General features: G+C 32.5%; 3 protein-coding genes across 3 annotated transcripts; all 3 read right to left on the bottom strand.

Moving 5' to 3' along the window:
* Positions 1-2,878: 2,878 nt before the first annotated feature.
* Positions 2,879-4,082, bottom strand: LOC114749089 (uncharacterized). The gene is made up of 6 exons (XM_028937561.1): positions 3,920-4,082; positions 3,748-3,832; positions 3,518-3,650; positions 3,278-3,432; positions 3,049-3,169; positions 2,879-2,956 (listed from the first exon to the last, which is right to left on the bottom strand). Exons 1-6 carry the CDS (start codon positions 4,080-4,082, stop codon positions 2,879-2,881), a joined length of 735 nt encoding a protein of 244 aa, XP_028793394.1.
* A 2,471-nt stretch (positions 4,083-6,553) lies between these two features.
* Positions 6,554-7,252, bottom strand: LOC114749090 (uncharacterized). The gene is made up of 3 exons (XM_028937564.1): positions 7,100-7,252; positions 6,753-7,020; positions 6,554-6,654 (listed from the first exon to the last, which is right to left on the bottom strand). The coding sequence occupies exons 1-3, from the start codon at positions 7,250-7,252 to the stop codon at positions 6,554-6,556; spliced, it is 522 nt and encodes a 173-aa protein (XP_028793397.1).
* A 5,801-nt stretch (positions 7,253-13,053) lies between these two features.
* On the bottom strand, positions 13,054-14,747 carry LOC114749092 (spermidine hydroxycinnamoyl transferase-like). Its single transcript, XM_028937565.1, has 2 exons — positions 14,170-14,747; positions 13,054-14,070 (listed from the first exon to the last, which is right to left on the bottom strand). Exons 1-2 carry the CDS (start codon positions 14,669-14,671, stop codon positions 13,232-13,234), a joined length of 1,341 nt encoding a protein of 446 aa, XP_028793398.1. The 5' UTR covers positions 14,672-14,747; the 3' UTR covers positions 13,054-13,231.
* Positions 14,748-22,136: the final 7,389 nt, after the last annotated feature.

Genomic DNA, 22,136 nt, shown 5'->3' with positions numbered 1-22,136 from the left:
CCCGTGCCCATAGGGACAGGCCCCAGTGGATCAAGCGTTAGGAGCCCGACCCCTTTCCTAAAATTTTCTTACCAAAAAAAAAACAAGAAAATAACGTAATACGGAGAAAATAACAGAAAAAAAACAAACACAACAAATTAATGTTTACGTGAATATAATCTATATTTAATATTAATCCAAATATTCTTAAATATAAATTGCTTTTAACAAATCCATGCATACCAAAAATTCAATAAAATATTAATTAAAACACTAAAATTGCCATAGAATTGAATTAATTTCAAATAATATCACAAACTTACTCAAATTAGAACATGTTTTTGAGTTTAGAAAAAACACTACAGAATACCTTATAAGTCACTTATTAATAATATCTTTATATGGATATCAAGATTTGAACTAACAATGGTCTTGTTTGACTGAGAGTTGGAAATCAATTATACGAATGTTTCACATAAATCGAGATAAAACTCTTCTTAAAATTACGATTGAAACTTATAAGTTATTCCAAACAGATCCAATCCTGAGCCAGCTAAATTAAGGTTTGTTGGAAGAAATATATACTACTTAGCTATATTCACTACAATTATAACAGAATTACACGTGGTTAATATATTTGAATTAAATAAACATAAATAAAAAAAGTACTATCTTCAGTTCTTAATATAAGATCTTATTTTACTTTTATTTTGATTTTAAATATAAGACCTTAATTCATTTTGTTTCTCATATTTATCTTTTTTTTTAAATAATCTTTCTAATAATGATAATTCTAGCTAATTCATTTGATTAACAATAATATTTTAGTAAAAATAACATCTATTTATTATAAAATAACTAACTTAATTTATTTTTTTAATTTATTTATATTGACTAACTAACTCTTATATTTAAAACTAGAGGTAGAACTACTCTATGAAAATAAGTTGGACAATGCCTTGGATTGGAATGGAAGGCTAGTTGTAGTGCTTGGAGACTCGTCTTGGACACTAAGAAAGAATGACGTTGACTGGCTTCTTCTTCACTCTTTGGTCTCTTTTTCTTTTATCCCAATCAACTGGACCTTTTCCTTGTGCTGCGAAATGACAAATTTGACCTTTTCATGTGAATCGTATTAATAATAATAATTATTATTATTAGTATTAGTAGTAGTTTTTGGACACTTATATATTTGGTCGCATTATTAGACATTCATACATCTGACTTTTGGCCCGGCATGCATGCCGTGGCCTTGCCACCTCAAGCCCCACCGTTACCAACAGGCAACATAATTCACGCTCTTAGCAAAAAAAAGTATTTTATTATTGGTATTTTTGTTGCTGTGACATGAATCTCACACATGGTACTTCATTTTAAAAATTTATCATTTTATTTCAACATTTTCTATTTTTTTTAACAAACATTGGAATATTGTCTCAGGAAGTAATTTTAAATTATTTCGATCTGAAATATGATTATGTTTTTGGCAGAAATATATAAAAAAATTTTTAGAAAATTAAACTATTGTGGTTTTGGGCCAGGTTTAGTGGGCTGTTAACTGACACACAGGCGGGGAACAGAAATTGGGCTTCTTAAACAGAAACATTCTTATAACCCTCGGGGGGACGCTCCCTTTTAAAACAACACGAGATTATAAGTAAATACTATTTTGTAACTTTCCACTTGTCAAAAAATTTTGATGCCACTAGATTATAAAGTTATTGATGCTTGAAACCATTATAGATCCCCTTCAGAGGGCCCGCACCACTAATGATATGCTAAATAACGCACCCTCTAGCAAATCTATTTTTCACAAGTTTTTTTTTAATTCTATTATTAAATATGTGTATGCATAAACGTGTTATTGAGGAGTAATGAGTGATATGCTTTTAATCAATGTATTAATAATTAATTTTTTTGATTAAGTTTGATGAAATTTATATAAAATCAATTTAAGTTGAATTTATTGCACATATGCTAAATACTTATTTCGGGAAATCATATATTAAATAAATGAAATAAAATTTTAGGAAATCTTAGTCTTCTACAAATGGGCCTTGTTTGGTGACTCTCACACGAAAGATATTTGAGCCTGCTATGCAACAAGTATGAAGTAAACAAGACAGAGAATTTGGGCTTCTAAAGCCCATTGGACAAAGCACCAAGTGCCAACCTGTAGTTTACGGGGTATGATGAAATTCAACATAAAGCCCAAAGTAGCATTGGGAAGCCCAAATCCAAGAAGGGTCAAATGGGTATAGGCCCAACAAGTAACAATAGTCTCCAGAGCATTCTTTATCATATATTTTCTCATTTATTGTAACTTTTTGGTTTTGCAACCCACTCCTTAAACTTTGACTTACTGTAATTCTATTTCTATAATTTTAATCATTTTATAATAAATTAAATTATAAAATAATTAAAATTATAGGAATCAGGCTGGAGTGAGTTAAAATTGTTTTATAATCGAGTTAAAAATGTAAGAATTAAGTTATAAACTAGTTTATAGCCCCGCGCGATGCGCGATTTGTGTAAAGTGTATTGTAAACTAACAAAGTAATTTGATTCAATAGAGGATGAGAATATTTTAAATTGTAAAGAGTAAGTAATTGCGTTGAACACATTAGTAATTAAGGGAAGTAAGTATTTTTAAAACTGCGTTCTAGTAAAAACAAAGCAATTGTGATAGACTTTTTTCGGAAGAGAAATGTGTTAGCAATATCTATTTTATATTATTCCTTGTTGTGTATATGTTTTGTAAACAAATTTTTTAATAAAGATCACCTAGCCCATTCTCTCATTTTGCCATAATTCCAACGAAGTTGCCATTCTAACAAAAATATGAATTTATGTTTTGTAATATTGCGTACTTGGTGACAGAGTTATATTGTTTTTAATGCTAAAGAAGTAGTTTGACCAGGACTTCCTTCCCTATGCAATCGGACAGCTCTTCAGGAAATCCCATAGGCTTGCCCATCTGTTAGCATTACATAGTGTAATGTGTTAAAATGTGGTACTGATATTCAGCAGAACAAATTTATTTTGACAAAATTTCCCAAAAGAGATCACCTTAATCATTTGATCCTTGAGGTCGGCAGCAACACAGTTCAATAACTGAGAAGCTAAGCGATTGAAAAAAATGATTGAACATTTACCAATGGAATCCCTTGCTTTGTAATGAACTTTGAACCTATATGTATTAACCAAGTAAATATTACTTATGTAGTTAAAAAGGAATAAAGATAAGTCACTAATAGTAAAATAATATGGTATATTTATCTTGAAGAATATTTCATACTTGGGTTCAGTCATCTTGACTTCTGTGTTGCATGCGCTACACTTAAGTTTCCCATTGACATAGAATGGTTTTTTATCACATGGACATCCATCGTAATTCCAACCATATGCTGTTTCAAGCTTCTTAATGACCAACTTAGTGACAACCTCACATGGCTAAATACCAAACATATATAAGCACCTCAATTAAAAGCAAGTTGATAACAGAGTTGTTTTTCGATCAATGTAAATAAAATTATACCTCAGTGAAGTTCATTATCTGAGCTATATTAATCCTGCAAGGGAAACTTAAGAGTGACTCATTTGTAGCAGTTGCAATGACACAGCTTGATACCTGGGATAAACTTTGACTTGCAACTGGATTATCTTCAAGACTAAACATAAGTGTTGGAAAATTATTAATAATTGGTCACTTTCATGCTAACCTTAATCTTAATAAGTAATAACTTAATAATGGTTGATGAAATTAACCTATCAAGTAGTTTCTTGGTCTCAGGGAGGTCAGGATTGAAAACTACCTTGGTCCCCTCAAACTGATTAGTTAAATGTCCGAAACCTAGATTTTCAAGGTTAAAGCTTGATGATAGACATGAATAGCAATGAGGTAACACCTTTAATAACATGTGATGATACATATACGTACCTTTTCCCCTGTTGATTCTTGCAAAACGAAGGAGCACAACAATAGGTGGTTGTAAGTCTTCCCCTTTGGCTCTAAATATTTCATTGGCACACTGACCGAATACTACCACATTGACAGATCTCTTACTGTAAAAAAAGGAAAAAAATCCTGTTTCTAGGCACATATAACGAAAATATATATAAGAAAACTGGTTGAAATAATTGTGAAAATCCAATACATAGTAACAGGGACAATGTGACAACCGCTCTTTCAAAACCATTTTAAATTAAATCCAACAATTTATTTGAATGATTAACCATGATAGAAAAGAAGAAACCTTAAAATTTTAAAATCGCTATCATGGTTAAAAGAAATAAACTTATATTACGAGCCACATCAATCGTTCACTTGGACCTTGGACTTTCAAAGTTCAGAAATATCATTCAACCGTTAGCTCAAACCAAACTTACACTTTCAAACACACGAACTGATAAAACATTTTAATATAAGTCATAGAGCCCATTAGTGAAAAATCAACACTATCAAATCAGTGTAATACGCAAAGTCTAAAATGTTTCGGACCTCCTCACGGCCCTATCATACCAGATAGTAGTAATTAAAAGTATTATTTTACATCATGATAGTAGATGAGCCCTATGTGGCAATATATAACAAGTCAACACATAGAACAAAAGCAGGGAGGCTATACAAGCTATAACAGCACACTATGCCTCCGGAGCCTTCCCTGATGGGCCACCACCGGAACTATCGCCTGAAAATGTTAAACCACGGGGTGAGATAAATGCCTCAGTAACCAACTTTCCAACTCATCATACATACTAACACGTGCTCGTGAGGTGTCAAGTGGGACAGTTATAAATTCTCGAGAACTATAGATATATCCATAGAAATATAATTTCAATCATCCAAACCCTCACTATGGGGGCCAACACACAAGCCACATAAGTCTATCCCTCACTTTGGGAGATCAATCAAACATATGGGCCTATCCCTCACTTTGGGGGACGAATAAGAAGCCACAAAGGCCTATCCCTCACTATGGGGGACGAAAGAAGAAGCCAACCAATGTGCACCAATGGCGGCCTTACCACGTGGTAGGATAGGACTCAATCCCAAAATCCAAATAACAACCAATCATTCACAATATAATAAAAATGTCTCAATCTTTTCTCAGTATAATCCATAAGATATAAATCATATATCTTTTCCAAACTTCTCAATCACAATTCCAAAAATCCCACAAGACAATTTTCATAGCTCAAAAGATATAACATATCTACTCAAGTTCCAAATATCCAATATTATTCTAAAAACAGAAAAATACTCACAAACAACATATTAGCACATATAACAAGTGGAAAGTGGTTACCTCTCGCCAAAGCAATACTAAGGATTACCACAAGGTCAATCCTTTGCTCAACCAATAATTAATCTACACAATTAATATAACCACATATTAATATAAACTAATTAATTAATTAATTAAACTTCTCTATATTATTTAAATTCCTGATTTAATTAAATTTTACTTTAAAATCTCTCAACTCTCATAACTCAAAAATTATTAAGTATTTTAGAAACAACTTAAAATTTCTAACAACCCAAATTATTTATTTACCACCTCCAAATTATTTACCTTAATAAAAAGGATTTTCAACAATTTCCAAATATAAAATTATTATATTATAAACTCTAAAAATCCTCATTTAAGTTTAAACCTCAAAATCAAACTCTCAAAAATTTAATAATAATACTTCAAATATTTATAACTAAATAATATGATCAAAACTTTAATGGTATAACTACCATATATATATATATATATATTTCCATAAATAATAAAATTTTTAGCTACAATAATTATTTTAAAACCTCCAGTCACCCAATAAATAAAACAAACCCGATTAAAACCTCAATAATATATCAAACAACCCAAATAAATTATTTAACTTAAATTTAATCGGTAAAAATATGGTATATCTCATACATAATAGATTTTCCACTAAATAAATTAATTTTAAATACTAAAACTAGCAAATAGAAAAATCTAAACCGATTAAAATTAACAACTCATTTACTTCTAAATTTCTATAGTCATCTTTTGTCAAAAATCAATAGTTATATCATATATAAGTCTCAAAATTTTTTCTAATCACTATAGTAATAACATAAATAGGAAGCTTAAAATATACAGGAAATATTTATAAAGAAAGTTTGATAAAAAGAAGTAATTTTATGTACCTAAAATATCTTCAAAGCTTGTTTCCTCCTCTACCGGTATGCTCCTCCCACTCTATCTCTCTTTCTCTCGTTCCTCACCCACTCTATCTCTCTTTCCTCCTTGCGTCTGATGCGGAAAAGAATTTGGGGGAGGGGGGTATTTAACAACCTAACATTTATTGAGGGGGTTGAATTCTACCGCAACCCCCTCCAAAAATTCCACACGCAACGTCAACTTTCCACCGAATTCGGTGGAAAGTTGACTTATATATATATTATTTTTATTTTTTTTAAATATTATAATAAAATATTATTTTATTTTATTTTTCTTTTCTTTTTTTTTTTAGGATATTACAGACAACTAATAAAATAAAACACAAAACATCTTAAAATATAAACTATAAACTGGGCTAATCACTTCTCATCCGCAATTGTGAAACTGAGCTTCCTTGTACTACCCCCTTCTTTTTTATGATCCTTCAAATCTCCAAATGATTGTAAAAACCCAATAACATCTGGAAAACATTAAAAAAAAAAAAGACTTTAAATCCAACTTTTCTTAAAAGAATTAAACAATGACAAAATGCTAAGCAATATAAGTATGTGATCCAACCTATCAAGTCTTCATTGTTGGCATTAAACTCAGCAACATCCTTGATTGTAACGAAGTTGAATGCATCAAATGGAATTGAAAGATCACTTTCCTCGATCGATGTTGAACAATGAAAGCTTAACTTATATTTACAATCTGTAACCTTGTACTCATCTTTGTTAAGGAGCACTTCAAAGTTCTCAAAATGATACACTACCCCCTCCCGAAGTTCTTCAATGATACGTCTAATTAGTGATTTCTGAGTGGTAAATGCTTCAATCCTACTTTCCTACATATAGAAGAAGAAACTGTGATAGGGTATTTGTAAAAGTTAGATGGAACATGGTGAAAATGAAATAAACAAATACCTGTTCATCCACTAATAGCATGGATACCTTCCACACAGCATAAGGAGGGATCTTTCTGGGCACCGGCCATTTCCTGACAATCTTCGCATGCAAACTCCATGTGTCTTTGCTGGAGTTCAAGTCTTCGATAAAAATTTTTGCAGTAGGAGCCATTTTTTGTACAATACTGATGTGCCTTAAGACGCAATAATAGTAACTTGATATTCAGGGTGATAGGCAGTACAGATAATGATCAAACTAACGTGATATATATATATGTTCATCTATGCAGAATGACCCCACTGAAAATTTGGCAGGATGTATGATTTTTGAAATTCCCTCATAATCCTGAGAAAATTTTTCCCATGATCTGTGGCTCCTATCAAACAGCCAATTGTTGACAGCAAAAAAATCCAAGAGCCAATGGTTAAATTGTTAGGTCTAATAAAAACGCACCCAGGTATATGACTGATAAAATAATAAATGATAATGTGCTTGGAATAAAAGAAAATCAGCATGTGTAGTAGACCATATCATTTTTTTTCCTTGAAGGTAGTAAATGATATGACGGTATAATAATTACATGGATAGATGCGTCATCAATAATTAAAAACATCAGATATCTAATTGGCAGTACTGATACACCACAAAAACAAAAACTATGAAGTCACATGCGTGTGAACAGAGGCCAAAGCCATTAATTGTCCTTGCAAGTTCTACAAAGTTTCATTTTATTTTTTTGAAAAAAGAGAGAATCTATCCAATGCCAATTACATGAGAAGACATTATAAACATCGGGAATTGATAATGGCAATTGATGATTGACAACGCATAGCAAAGAGGAGTATTAGCATCGGGAATTGATAGCACCACAGAGGTAATAAATTACATGAGAATATTGTGAGCAAGAAATGTAGATGGACGATTAGGGTTCACGAGATGGAAATATTGATACATCGGGAATTGATAATGGCAATTGATTGACAACGCATAGCAAAGAGGAGTAGTAGCATCGGAAATTGATAGCACCACAAGCAAAACCCGCATATAAAAATATAATATTCATCCATAGAGGACCAATTGGAATAGAGCACATGGCAGGAAGGGAAAGACTGAGGTGGGCCAATGAGGGACTTCGTACGCGATTTAGAGATATGAGTTGATTGATTGATTGATTGATTGATAATTTAAAATTACGAAGACCGCAAAATTAATTTTTCCTTCGGCATCCGTCCATAGAGCATAGCTGGCCAAACCAGCATCGAGAAATCTACTCATTTTCTTAGCGTGTCATGTCAATAGTTACAAAGTAGGTATGTTACTCTAATTAATTATACATTATCTTTGATTTTTAATATAAGACTTCGTTTTATTTTTATTTTGATCTTAAATATAAGACCTTGATTTTCTTGATTTCTCATATTTATTCATTTTTTTAAAGATAGTCCTTGTAATAATAGTAGTTGTAACTAATACATTTGATTAATAAGGATATTTTAGAAAAGACAGTACCTATTTATCACAAATAACTAACTTAGCGAGTTTTCTTAATCTACTCAAATTAGTTAACTAGTTCTTATATTAAGGACCGGGGATAGTACTATAATAAGATTATTTGGGAAAAAATACCAACGAAAAAAATAGTTACAAAATGGTTATAAAATTTAAGGGGTTTAAATATATAAAAAAAGGAAAAAAATGAAAAAGGATTATATATTAACAAAAAAAATTATAATTTAAAGAGTAATAACCGATATTAAATTAAAAATGCACGTAAAATATATAACTCAAATTAGAACGTGTTTATGTGTGTGAGCGTGGGGGCAAGCGCAAGATGATTCTGCCATGGATCAGTCCATGAGTAAACGGAAGGAGATGGATTAGTCGAAGGCACAAAGCATCTCGTCTTCTTCCGTTTCTCTATGCAGATTCAATATTGTTTTATCCAGCCCATCTTCATCTTCTTCTGGTACTTTACCGAATCAAAGACAGAATTCTCAATTCCGGGAAGCTTCACGAGCACAGAGCATGAATGTGTTTCCACTGGAATACCAGCAAAGGAAGCGATACAGAGATTTTGGCTAGTCCTGCAGGGAAATTGAAGGAGAGTAACAGGAGCGAATTAAATCAAGGGAAGATTGTTGTTGATCGCTGATATATTGAGTAGTGAAGATGATGAAGGTGAAGATGAAAAGTCTCAGATTGGATCGTTTGGGGGGGGGGGGGGGACTAATGGTGATTTAACGATGGATTTGGGGTTGAATGAAAACTAGTACTCGTGGCTGAAGCTGATTGGATACTAAAAATACAAAGTTTGGTCCTTTAAACACATCTAACACCTAAAAATATTTTCTCATATGCATCCAGCATCCCAAAATAATTTAAAGTGTATTTAATATTTTAAAGTACTTTCTAAGTGCGTCCAGCACTCTAAAGTTTTTTCTTTTTGCTTATAGTGCTGGATGTATCAAAAAATATTTTTAGGTGTTGGATGCAGATAAAAAAAATACTTTGAAGTGTTCAACGCATTTAAAAAATATTTTAAGGTATTGGATATATCATTAAATATTTTAAAGTGTTAGATATAACTGAGAAAATATTTTGAAATACTGGATACACCTTAACTCTAAAATATTATAGATTTGTTAGCTTACTCACACAAGCAAAACCCAAAACTGGTTCAGACCGACATAGAATAAGAATTTTTCCCTTCAATTTTAGTATTTATGCATAATTGAAATAGAAAACCATGATGACGAAATGTTAAAAAAAAAAAATGCGTACATATATTATAAATATCCGTTTATATGGCCCACCCAAATCCTTAGATAAGCTCAATCAACCAGCTAGCCAAAGACAGCAGTGCTCGCTCTTGAAATTTGAAGCTGGCTAAGAGTGGATGAAGAGGGATTACGCAAACTATCCGTTTTTGTTTTCTTTTACCGATCCATTTTTTTAATTTTAACATTTCATGTCTTTTTTAATAATTGAAAACTTTCAAATTTCAATTCAAAACATGTAAAATAATTTCCTTAAAGTTAAAAGGTAATAAAATTGTAAAAAAAAAATCATTTGTAAATTGAATATAGGTCTTGACTTGAAAAAAGGAAAATTGCGGAGAAATCCCCGTTGAAATATTCATTACCAAGAGGTACATGGAATTTGCAAGTTCTTGAGTAACTGCAACTTATATTTAGTGGCCATGATTTGTTTTGTTGTTGTTGGGTAATATCTTTTGTTTTACATAGGAAATAGGACATATAAAACTTATTTTCAGCAAGTACAACTCTTTATCATTTATGTGCAATTTTATCTTTAACTATATACAAAACTTTTCAAAATGGAGGATATTTTTGCACATAGCTAAAAAATAATGTCACATACCTCTAAAGAAGAAGAGTTATATCCACCTAAAAACTTTGATTCTTAAATGAATTCAAGTACTGTTGGACAAATGAAATGTACAGTGAGGGCAATTTTTTATTAAAAGAATTTCAATATAGCTCCGTGGAAGCTAAGCCGCATAATTTCCGACAGAGGTGAATGAGATAGAAAGGGACAGCAGAGGCGATCCTGTTGGGAATTAAATAATTGGAATTTGGAAATGATGCTCTGATGGATTTGAAAGCACATGAGCCGCTCATCACAGCAACAGATATAGACCAAGTAAATAGTCAATTGACTAAATATATATGCCGCATTCAGTAGTTGAATTATTTCTCTGGCAAAAAAGCAAATTAGGACCACATGTAGTAGTGAATCTAGGTTGAATGGCTAAAAAATTTAATACTTTTATTTCAAGACACATGCGCACCAACGCAGCTTGTAGTTACAACTTACAAGATCCACCACTTTGTTTGGCTTTTCGTCATAAATTTAGGAGCGGTAACACATGCTATTACTCACATATTTATGAGCAGCTGTGACGGGTTAGGATTAAACGATGTGAGTTAAAAAAACCCGTGTGATGGCATGCTGGCTTTTAAACAATCCGTCAAACCACAAACTATTATTTTTTACAAAAATTTCTTATACAATATAAACAAAATATAATAAGATTTTTATTTTTTTCTTTAAATACTTGATTAAAAACACAAAATAAACGATATAGATATATCTTTAATTTTTAGATAGAATATAAAATATAATAATATAATTATAATGATTAATAAAATTAAAAAATAAAAAATAAAATGCGAGTTAGTTTACGGGTGTAAGCTTAGCAGTATGGGATAAAAAGTTTATTTGCTGACGGAACCAATTCTAACTCATCACCCCAGCAAGAAGAACCACCATTCTCTTTCTTCATTGGGGGGCGAAAGCAAGTTGGAGAAGAGTTGGGGGTGAACCGGCCATTCCAACACAGAGACGTCCAGCATGGCAACCGGACCCTCATAAATCTCTAAGGGTTTGTTTGGTTGGAGGGGAGGGGAGCTAAAATGTCCCCTCCCTCCCCCCATTTTAGCTCCCCTCTAAATTGGGGGTTTTTGGAGGGGAGCTAAATTTTTGGACTATTATGTCTTTATAGTTTTTTTAATATTTCATTTGTATCCATAAAATATATTATTATAATATTTATTTCAAATAAAAAATATATTATCCTAAGTAAAAAAATAAAAAATATATACATTATTATAATTAAAAATGTATTATAAAAAATTATTTAAATAAAAAATTATAATATTATAAAATTAATTTTTTTATAAATATATTATTTATTAAATATATTTTAAAGCTAGAAAAAAAGATAGCCTAAAGAGAATAAAATTTCATTTTTCTTAGAGCATATAAAATTTTTTAATTTGATTATTTTAAATATATTATTATATTAATTAGAATAAAAAATTACTGTACTAATTTTTTAATACACATATTAATATGATAAGACTGAATTTTTATTAAATTATATGATTTAAATTAAGATGTAAATTAATTTATATAATATATCAATAAAAAACATAAACTAATATGTAAGGGTAAAATGGTGAATTGATTATTACTATCCTTCCCCTCCCCTCCTTGAACCAAACAAGGGATTATTAAATATCCTCCCCTTCCCTCTTTTTTAATCAAACCAAACAAGGTGAGGATGAAACCTCCCATCCCCTCCCCTCCCCTCCCCCCCCTCACCTCAAACCAAACAGGCCTAAGGAGTAAGGACCACTCCATCCATTCTCCTACACGAAGTCTAAGAACACCCCAAGAGCCAAGAAGCGGCGACAAGACAACTTCACTACATATCCCCACCAACGTCCCCATCATTGTTTCATGCACTCACAACACGTCAACATAATGCCTGACGTGGCCAAAACAAACCCCCATGCATGCCCTCAGAAGATGAACCCACAAACATATACGCCACCCAACAAACAACCATGACATGACATCCACAGCCAAACGCCAATATCTACGTTCATCAATCTGCCACACGCTACACACACCCACCTATACCACTAAACCAAACGGTTCGGTGGTGAGTCTACCTACCTTTAATGGTTAAATTATTGTTATTAGTATATATTTAAAGACACTTCCGTAGTTTACTAGAAGCATGATCAAACTTACAACCTCTCACTTTTGGAAAAGCTTTCATGTCATTAATTAGGTCCCAAACATCAGTATTAATGGTCAAATTATTTGTCTCATAGCATAACTTGCTATGATTTTACTTCGTTCCTTATTTTATTACTATGATTTGAACAAAATTAGTCATACATATAAAATTAATAATTATTAGTCCAATTATATTTTGGATATCTTATTTAGTAATTAAAATTTACTGATTCTCGTATGTTTAGTAATTAATATTTACTGATTCTCGTATTTTCTAAAATATATAACCAACCTAACACATGTCCATACCAGGTTGGGGGAATAAACCATAAAATTTGCAAATAGTTCAAACTATAATTAATAACATCATCCGAAAGCAATACCTGCATGCATGGATCAAAAGAGTGCAGTAATGAAGCTTCTTAGTAAAAGCTTAGGCATGCTTATTAATCAACCAACTTCATACGTACGTTTTACCCACAAACAAACACATTCCTTAATTTTCTACGACAATCATTTGAATGCGCAGGTTCATAAACGCTGAACGTGATCCAATTCTTTGCTTTTCTGCAATTATACTGTGGTGGTCATGAAGATCGATCAGATCATGTCCTCATAAAAGTGTTTCTTAAACGCGTCCATATGATCCACCTGGAAGCACAAAGCAACCACAACAGAACCATCCCCTTCAGGGCTTGGAAGAAGCACGGAATTGCCGTCTAGCATATGAGATCCTAGCCCCATGGATACCTCCTTTCCCCACCCAAAGTCAAACCCATCCATGGGCAGTGTCAGCCAACTTACTACCTCAAAATTAGGGTTTCCAAGGAAGGGTGGCCCTTCTTTGTGGATATCTTGAAACTTTGTGAGGTCCTTTTGGCTTTTTAACAGCTCTATGCCAGACCGTACATACTCATCCGTCACCTTCTGAACTGCTTCTCTTACTTTCCTTGCAGCGAATCCTAATGGTTTTGGCAAGAGATCGCCCACCACGCTTTGAGCTATCACATCAAAAGTTGCAGTGCCAAAGAACTCTCTTGGTAGTTGAGGCCTCATGCGGCTCCTCGAATCGACGACAATAACTAATGATGTTGGTTGTTCCATTTTGAGTCCTCTTGCCTTGCACGCGGTTCTCCACATATGTCCAGATATAGTCTCGTACCGAGAGAACCCACCACCCATCTTTTTCAGCTGCTCCATCTGAGACTTGCTGATCTTCAACATTGTCTTTGTGGTTTTCTTCTCTCTTTCCTCTAAATTGTCCCACTGTCCAACTAATAACGGTAGCCTCCCATACTGCGGGTAATCGTCCAGGCTCGGTGGCGCCCGTGCTAAAGGCGGTTGTGCAGCTCGAAACACACTCCGGTCAAGAAATGGGGTTACTTGTAGAGGCTCGTCTCTTGCTAGCCTTGCCCATTCAGAGATGAAGTGAAATGCAGCTAATTTAAAATAACATAAGCTGGATTAGTTCACACATTGGAATCTATAATAATAATGGGAACGAAAGTTTGTACTGTTTCCATATATATATATATCACCTGGTCCATCAACGACTGCGTGAGAAATTGCTATACTTATGCCGAGGCCACCGCACTTAAACCTGGTGAGCTGAACCAAACACAGAGGAAGCTCATCAATTGGGAGGCTGTAATCTACGGAGGGGTGAAGCTCACTGGGCTGAAAGGACAGGGACGAGTCAACAAGGTCGTCCAAATTTGAATCGCACTCGGCTTCGATGAACCGAGCCCCCGCTGCGTTGCAGTGAAGCAGAAGTCGTCCGTGGCCGATCCACTGCAAACGACCGGCCAAGGGATAAAACGGCACCAAGGCTCGACTTAAAGAGTGTTTCAAGGTGTCGGCAATGGCGGTTGGCGGCGAAAGCCAGGAGCCTGGTGGTAGGTAGAAGTAGATGACGGGAACGTGAGTCAAGCAGCTTGTTTGATCCCATTCAGACAAGCCCATGCTTCCAATCCACGTTGGTTCAGAAGGCTTTACGGTGTAGCTGCCTTTGAATGCTACTGTTGGCATGTTCACTTTCATCTTCTTTTTTTAAAATTTTTTAGCAAAAAGACGAAGTCGACACTTGAAAGAATTACTAGGAAAGGAAAAGGAACAGACCTTAGCTAGGCAGCCTCCTTAAAGGAGTCTCCGCTTCACCTTTCTAAATTCCCCCAGGAAGCCAAAACTCGTCGTGTGAACCGAAGCAAACATGCGAATCCTTAAATAGAGACAATGCTCACTCTTGATTGGCCTAGAACGTATGACTGCATAAGGGGCCCGCGTCTGGCTACAGGCATTTCTTAACATTTGAGTCTTGTGACTTTAATTGTATACTCCCTCCGATTCACAATATAAGTAATTTTAACAAATTCATTAATATCAAAAAGTATTAATTAACTCATTAAATCTGTCCTAAGTTAAATTTTTTTCCCAACATTACTCATATTAAATCAGGTTGTCAAAGAGAGAGAAAAATACAAAGAGTTACCTTAATTTTAAGTATTAATTGCAGGGATAAAATTGACAAATAAACATTAATTACTTTTTAATTGACTTATATTTTGAAGCAAGTCATTCTTCTAAAAATGACTTATATTGTGGACCGGAGGAAGTACTTCTTTTCATCCTTATCACATGTGCAAAATCTAGGACTATATATAAATCGCTAACTTATTACATCTAAGGGTTTTAAAACAGGACAATACTTACATTAAGTTACTTGTATTTATTATATCAAGTTCTAGAAACACACATGACTACTATATGTCTTATTTTTGAAATATTAACATTTAATAGTATTTAATTATAAATTCACATGAAACCAAAAAAAAAAATCTGACCATGTATAATTAGAGAACTTAGCATAACAAATATAAAAAACTTAACTTAAGCTTTTTCCTCTAAAATAGTGTAGACTTTTGGGCTGGCTTACAAAATATATTGTAAACTAAACTGAGAAATGAGAATAAGTTTAGCATTAGGTGATCTGATGTTGCAGGTTCAAACTGACATAGAATAAGGACTTGTTTGAAATGACATAAAAATATTTTTTTAATCATAATTTATGATAAGTATAAGTGTAAATTTTTGTCTTGGCTTACATTATATATACAATACTTAAACCATTTGAATACCATTTGAATTTTTTTTCTTTCAAAAATTTGATTTTGAAAAACTTCAAATCATATTTATAAATTATATTTTGATGCATATCTACACTTTACTTATAATTGAAATAGGAAAAAAATGATGAGGAAATGTACCAAAAAATAAGTGTGTGTGTTCTAATAATCCTTGAATATGTCCCATACAAATCCTTACACTACAAAAAAAAACATGTTTTTAGCGACAGAAACGGATTAGCGACAAAATTTGTTCCATCGCTAATTTCTTTGTCGCTAATTGATTAGTGACGGAATAGATATTCCGTCGCTCATTACACGGATTAGCTATGGAATGTTCCATTACTAATTACTAATGAAAATTTTTTGTCGCTAATTTGTTACTAATTCTTGACAGAATTTTCAGTCCCAAATTAGCGACAGAAAAATTCCATTGCTAATCTATCAAAAAAATTAGCGACAGAATTTTTGTCACAATTCTGTTAGAAATTAGCTACAGAATTTGTTTCCATCACACATTCTATTATTAATCAGCTTTTTTTTAAGTGTTATATGCATACACGCACACCCAGTGAGTGAAAGAAGGAAATCAAAACACGTTGTACACATGTTGTCCGTACAAGATACTGTCCTTGAAATGCACAGCAGAGATAAGTTCAAGATAACTACTTAAAAGAACAAAAACAAAATTTATAAATACTTAACAAGATATAAAGGTACATTATATTACTTTACTGCAATAAAATATAATCTAATATTATTATATAGGAAAATTTAATTAGTAAACGATCCTTAATATTTTGACTCATCTTCAACTCAATCCTAACTCCTAACTCACGTTATTTATAATTTGAGAATAGAAAAAGAGAGGGATGAAGCGATAATAAAATAGAGGTGGGGGCAATATATTTTTTTTTTATACTCCTCCGATCCTTAATATAAAACCTATTTAATTAATTTGATTAGATTAATGAAGTTAGATAATTAGTTAACTATAATAAATATGACATGTGTTTTAAAAATATTTTAATCATCTTCATTATCTCCTTCATCTCCCTCATACTTGATTATGGTTGAGGGAGTATCAACAGAGGTGTTTTGAAAAAAATTGATAAATAATTTAAATACATGCACAACACACACATGCTTGTTTGTACGGAGAGAAGAAGGTTGGGTAAGGGAAGGGTAGAATGGTCACGTGGACACCAACCGAAGTGAGGGTTGCGGAGCACGTGTTTGTTAGCTGCGCACGGTTCCCGTTTACGGAGCTCACTGTTCTAACTACAGGTCTATCAACATAAACATTAAAGATGAAGGATAAGAATTATGATTGTGATTAATATAATGTTGAGATGAAACCCGCAACACAACATCATAGATCCTTTCAAAAATGAGTGAATCGCTGATAATATCGGTAGGATGGATTTGTTGCTGCCAACTGGCCTGGAATATGCAGATTGTCAAACGAAGGTACAATTATTTAAGATCTCCTGTTGTTTTGCTCGCGTTTGCATGGCCATACGTAAGCAATGAACACTGTGCAGGATCATCTCATTGTCGCCGCCAGCAGTAAAGTTTTCGAGAGAGCGCGTTTCTGGGAAATCATAGGATGCGGATCCTGACATAATGAACTGTGTTAGATATGATTTTTACCATACCTCACGTGCCCATTATACTTGTGCTCATCGTACTTCTTATTAACCATTCGAACTCATCATTTTGTATTTAAAAAACTCTTATGAAGGTTATTTAGTATTTGTTGAGTTATGAGATCCAGAAGATTTGTATTTAAAGAACTCATCATTTACTCGTACTGCCGAGTAGAGTTAAACAAAAAGCCTGTCACCCGGCTTCCGAATTCATTGCCATTCTGTTTCTGGTCTTCTACTCTTGCAGCATTTGACTCTCTTTCTCTCTCTCTCTGCAGTCTACACTGTGCTTGGACTAAACCAGATCTCCGAAGCTCCCCCTCTAATGGCAGATCTCATGCCATAACATACTGCCAAAAAGGCCACCCAATCCATCTACTTTCTCTCCAATCTCCAACTTCATCCTCTACTTTTCCGGCTTTAATACATTCCACTCAACCATTCATCAACTTCACGGCTTCTCCCCCACACCAATCCATGCTGGAAGACTCGCTTCCAAACTAAAGCCCATCTTCTCTCGCTGATTTATTCCATGGCCGGTCCAAATTATAAGTCTTGTAAAGTATAAGAACTGAGTTGATAGTAACTCGGCGAAACTATGCGGATCAATTGATTAATTTTATCACTTAAACCAATTTCAAGTACTTTTGGATAATAAATTTTCAGGGAGAGATTTTTCAACAATTTTTTTTGTATAACTCATAATATCTTCAAATCATTTTGAGCTTGAGATTTATTTCTATTGGGTTGGGATTGTTGAGGTTAAGGTCCTCTCCCTAAGTATACTTCCAAGCATTCGAACTTGTGGTGAAACTGCTTACCATCTCAACTAACATTTTGTTGATGATTTTTCAACTATTTATTATTGCCGGATGTAGTTTCATGGAAACGACATCATTTCCAATAGGTCTAAAAGTTTTTTTTTTTGTATAACTCAGAGAATCTTAAAACTACTTTGAGTTTGAAACTAATCTCTATTAAGTTGGGAGTATTAGGTTAAAGTCCTCCCAATAAATACACTTCTCAAGATTTAAATTTGTGTTCTCTTTTTTACGAGGTGAAACTACTTATTATTTTAACCAACAGCTTGTTAGTCAATAAATCCAAAAGATTTTGAATTCAAGTATTAAAGAATAAAAAAAAATATTTTGATAGAAAATGATCAAAATGATCTTCCTTCTATTTCTTTTTATTATTATTATTTTTTATAAACCTTCCTTCTATTTCTTTTTATATTATTATTTTTTATAAACCTTCCTTCTATTTCTTTTTATATTATTGTTATTATTATTTTTTCATAAACACTTCCTTCTATTTCTGCTGCCTGTTTCCATGTTTTCTTACAAAAAGACGACGTTTAGCCCAAATGAGTTATTGCATATTCTGCTATGTTTGGCAAAATAACCCTAAATGATAGTGTTCTCGGACGCGACTGGAAGCAGATTTCAATAAAATTTTAGGAAATTTAAGCCCAGTACAAATGTCTTGTTTGGTGGCTCTATCAAAGTTCAAAGATCTTCAAACCTGCTCCTAATCGGGCGTAAAGGAAACAAGAAAAAGAAATTGGATAAATCGTCAATGTTCACTTTTAAAATATATTTTGTAAAACCAATAAGATTGGATACACTAACAAAAATTGGATCTAGCAGAATGGACTATTCTCTCATAATGTAAAAAATCAAGATTCAAATCCTTGCTGGGAGAAGTGTCCGCAAACAAATCAAATTTGAATATCTACTAAAAGAACAATGTCTCAAATAAAATTACTAAAAGAAAAATCAAGATTCGAATCCCTACTGAGAGATGTGTCTGCAAACAAATCAAATTTGAATTTGAATTTCTACTAAAAGAACAATGTCTCAAATAAGATTATTTTTTATAAAATAATATGCATGCCTGTGCCCGGAGGAAAAAAAAAACGAAAGAAATCTGGTCATCAACCCGTTTGCCAGCATCAACAAATTGTTTTTGGCAGAAATTATTTTGGTGAATCACAAAATAACCGAAATTTTTTTTTAGAAAATTAAAGTATCGTGGTTTTGGGCCAGGTTTAGTGGGCTGTTAACTGACATGCAGACGGGAAACAGAAATTGGGCTTCTTAGACAGAAACTTTCTTATAAACCCCCGAGGGGATGCTCCCTCTTAAAACAATACGAGATTATAAGTAAATACCATTTTGTAACTTTCCACTTATCAAAAAATTTTGATGCCACTAGATTATAAAGTTATTGATGCTTGAAACCATTATAGATCCCCTTCAGAGGGACCGCACCACTAATGATATGCTAAATAACGCACCCTCTAGCAAATCTATTTTTCACAAGTATTTTTTTAATTCTATTATTAAATATGTGTATGCATAAACGTGTTATTGAGGAGTAATGAGTGATATGCTTTTAATCAATGTATTAATAATTAATTTTTTTGATTGAGTTTGATGAAATTTGTATAAAATCAATTTAAGTTGAATTTATTGCACATATGCTAAATACTTATTTCGGGAAATCATATATTAAATAAATTAAATAAAATTTTAGGAAATCTTAGTCTTCTACAAATGGGCCTTGTTTGGTGACTCTCACACGAAAGATATTTGAGCCTGCAATGCAACAAGTATGAAGTAAACAAGACAGAGAAATTGGGCTTCTAAAGCCCATTGGACAAAGCACCAAGTGCCAACCTGTAGTTTACGGGGTACGATGAAATTCAAGATAAAGCCCAAAGTAGTATTGGGAAGCCCAAATCCAAGAAGGGTCAAATGGGTATAGGCCCAACAAGTAACAATAGTCTCCAGAGCATTCTTTATCATATATTTTCTCATTTATTGTAACTTTTTTGTTTTGCAACCCACTCCTTAAACTTTGACTTACTGTAATTCTATTTCTATAATTTTAATCATTTTATAATAAATTAAATTATAAAATAATTAAAATTATAGGAATCAGGCTGGAGTGAGTTAAAATTGTTTTTATAATCGAGTTAAAAATGTAAGAATTAAGTTATAAATAATTTAAAATTATGAGGACCACAAAATTAGTTTTTCCTTCGGCATCTGTCCATAGGGCATCGCTGGCCGAACCAGCATCGAGAAATCATTTTCAAATCCACTCGCCCTTGTTGTGTACTCATTTTCTTGGCGTGTCATGTCAATAGTTACAAAATAGGTATGTTACTCTAATTAATTATATGTTATTTTTAATTTTTAATATAAGAATTTGTTTGATTTTTATTTTAATATTAAATATAAGACTTTGATTTATTTTATTTCTTATATTTATTTATTTTTTTAAAGATAGTCCTTTTAATAACAGTAGTTGTAACTAATACATTTGATGAACAAGAATATTTTAGAAAAAACAGTGTCTTTTATCACAAATAACTAATTTAACAAATTTACTTAATCTATTCAAATTAGTTAACTAGTTCTTATATTAATGATCGAAGATAGTATTATATAACTTAAATTAGAATGTGTTTGTGTGTGTGAGCGTGGGGGCAAGCGCAAGATGATTCTGCCATGGATCAGTCCATGAGTAAAGGAAAGGAGATGGATTAGTCGAAGGCACAAAGCATCTCGTCTTCTTCCGTTTCTCTATGCAGATTCGATATTGTTTTATCCAGCCCATCTTCATCTTCTTCTGGCACTTTACCGAATCAAAGACAGAATTCTCAATTCCGGGAAGCTTCATGAGCACAGAGCATGAATGTGTTTCCACTGGAATACCAGCAAAGGAACGATACAAAGATTCTGGCTAGTTCTCCAGGGAAATTGAAGGAGAGTAACAGGAGTGAATTAAATCAAGGGAAGATTGTTGTTGTCGCTGATATATTGAGAGTGAAGATGACGAAGGTGAGATGAAAAGTCTCAGATTGGATCGTTGAAGAGAGAGGAGAAAGAAAAAAGAACTGACGGTGATTAAACGATGGATATGGGGTTGAATGAAAACTAGTACACGTGGCTGAAGTTGATTGGATATTGAAAATACAAAGTTTGTTCCTTTAAATACATTCAGCACTCAAAACTTTCTTAGACGCATCTAGCATTTTAAAATAATTTAAAATGTATTTAATATTTTAAAGTATTTTTTAGATGTGTTCAGTATTTTAAAGTTTTTTTTTTTTGCCTATAGTACTGGATATATCAAAAAATATTTTTAGATACTGGATGTAGATAAAAAAATAGTTTAAAGTATTCAACTCATTTAAAAAATATTTTAGAGTGTTAGATATATTATTAAATATTTTAAAGCATTGGATATAATTAAAAAATATTTTAAAATACTATATGCACATTCGCTTTTTAAAATACTGTAGATTTCTTGGCTTACTCACACAAGGAAAACCCAAAACTGGTTCAGACCGACATAGAATAAGAGTTGATTTTTTTTTTCTTCAATTTTTCAATTTTAAAAATCTTAAGTCATATTTCTAAATTATATTTATGCATAATTGAAACAGAAAACAATGATGACGAAATGTTTTTAAAAAAAACGTGCGTATATATATTGTAAATATCCGTTTATATGGCCCACCCAAATTCTTAGATAAGCTCAACCAACCAGCTAGCTAAAAACAGCAATGCTCGCTCTTCAAATTCGAAATTGGCTAGGAGTGGATGAGGAAGGATTACATAAACCATCCGTTTTTGTTTTCTTTTACCGATCCATTTTTTTAATTTTAACATTTTTTAACATTTCATGTCTTTTTTTTATTGAAAACTTTCAAATTTCAAT

The sequence above is a fragment of the Neltuma alba genome, unplaced genomic scaffold, assembly GCF_004799145.2.
Source record: "Neltuma alba isolate B1F8T4 unplaced genomic scaffold, ASM479914v2 tig00005939_pilon, whole genome shotgun sequence".
In the NCBI taxonomy this organism is placed as follows: Eukaryota; Viridiplantae; Streptophyta; class Magnoliopsida; order Fabales; family Fabaceae; genus Neltuma; species Neltuma alba.
Note: the sequence above shows the minus strand (reverse complement) of the source record. Positions and strands in the feature narration are given on the sequence as shown.

What these genes read in the sequence shown, in the direction of transcription:
- LOC114749092 (XM_028937565.1), bottom strand. Translation starts at nt 14,671, where the DNA reads ATGAAAGTGAACATGCCAACAGTAGCATTCAAAGGCAGCTACACCGTA. An exon ending in CGCAGTCGTTGATGGACCAG is followed by an intron (nt 14,071 to 14,169) that starts GTGATATATATA and finishes ATTTTAAATTAG; the next exon opens with CTGCATTTCACTTCATCTCT.
- LOC114749089 (XM_028937561.1), bottom strand. Translation starts at nt 4,082, where the DNA reads ATGTGCCTAGAAACAGGATTTTTTTCCTTTTTTTACAGTAAGAGATCT. An exon ending in ACCAAGAAACTACTTGATAG is followed by an intron (nt 3,651 to 3,747) that starts GTTAATTTCATC and finishes ACTTATGTTTAG; the next exon opens with TCTTGAAGATAATCCAGTTG. An exon ending in AGATAATGAACTTCACTGAG is followed by an intron (nt 3,433 to 3,517) that starts GTATAATTTTAT and finishes TTTGGTATTTAG; the next exon opens with CCATGTGAGGTTGTCACTAA.
- LOC114749090 (XM_028937564.1), bottom strand. Translation starts at nt 7,252, where the DNA reads ATGGCTCCTACTGCAAAAATTTTTATCGAAGACTTGAACTCCAGCAAA. An exon ending in TGCTATTAGTGGATGAACAG is followed by an intron (nt 7,021 to 7,099) that starts GTATTTGTTTAT and finishes TTCTATATGTAG; the next exon opens with GAAAGTAGGATTGAAGCATT. An exon ending in CAACAATGAAGACTTGATAG is followed by an intron (nt 6,655 to 6,752) that starts GTTGGATCACAT and finishes AATGTTTTCCAG; the next exon opens with ATGTTATTGGGTTTTTACAA.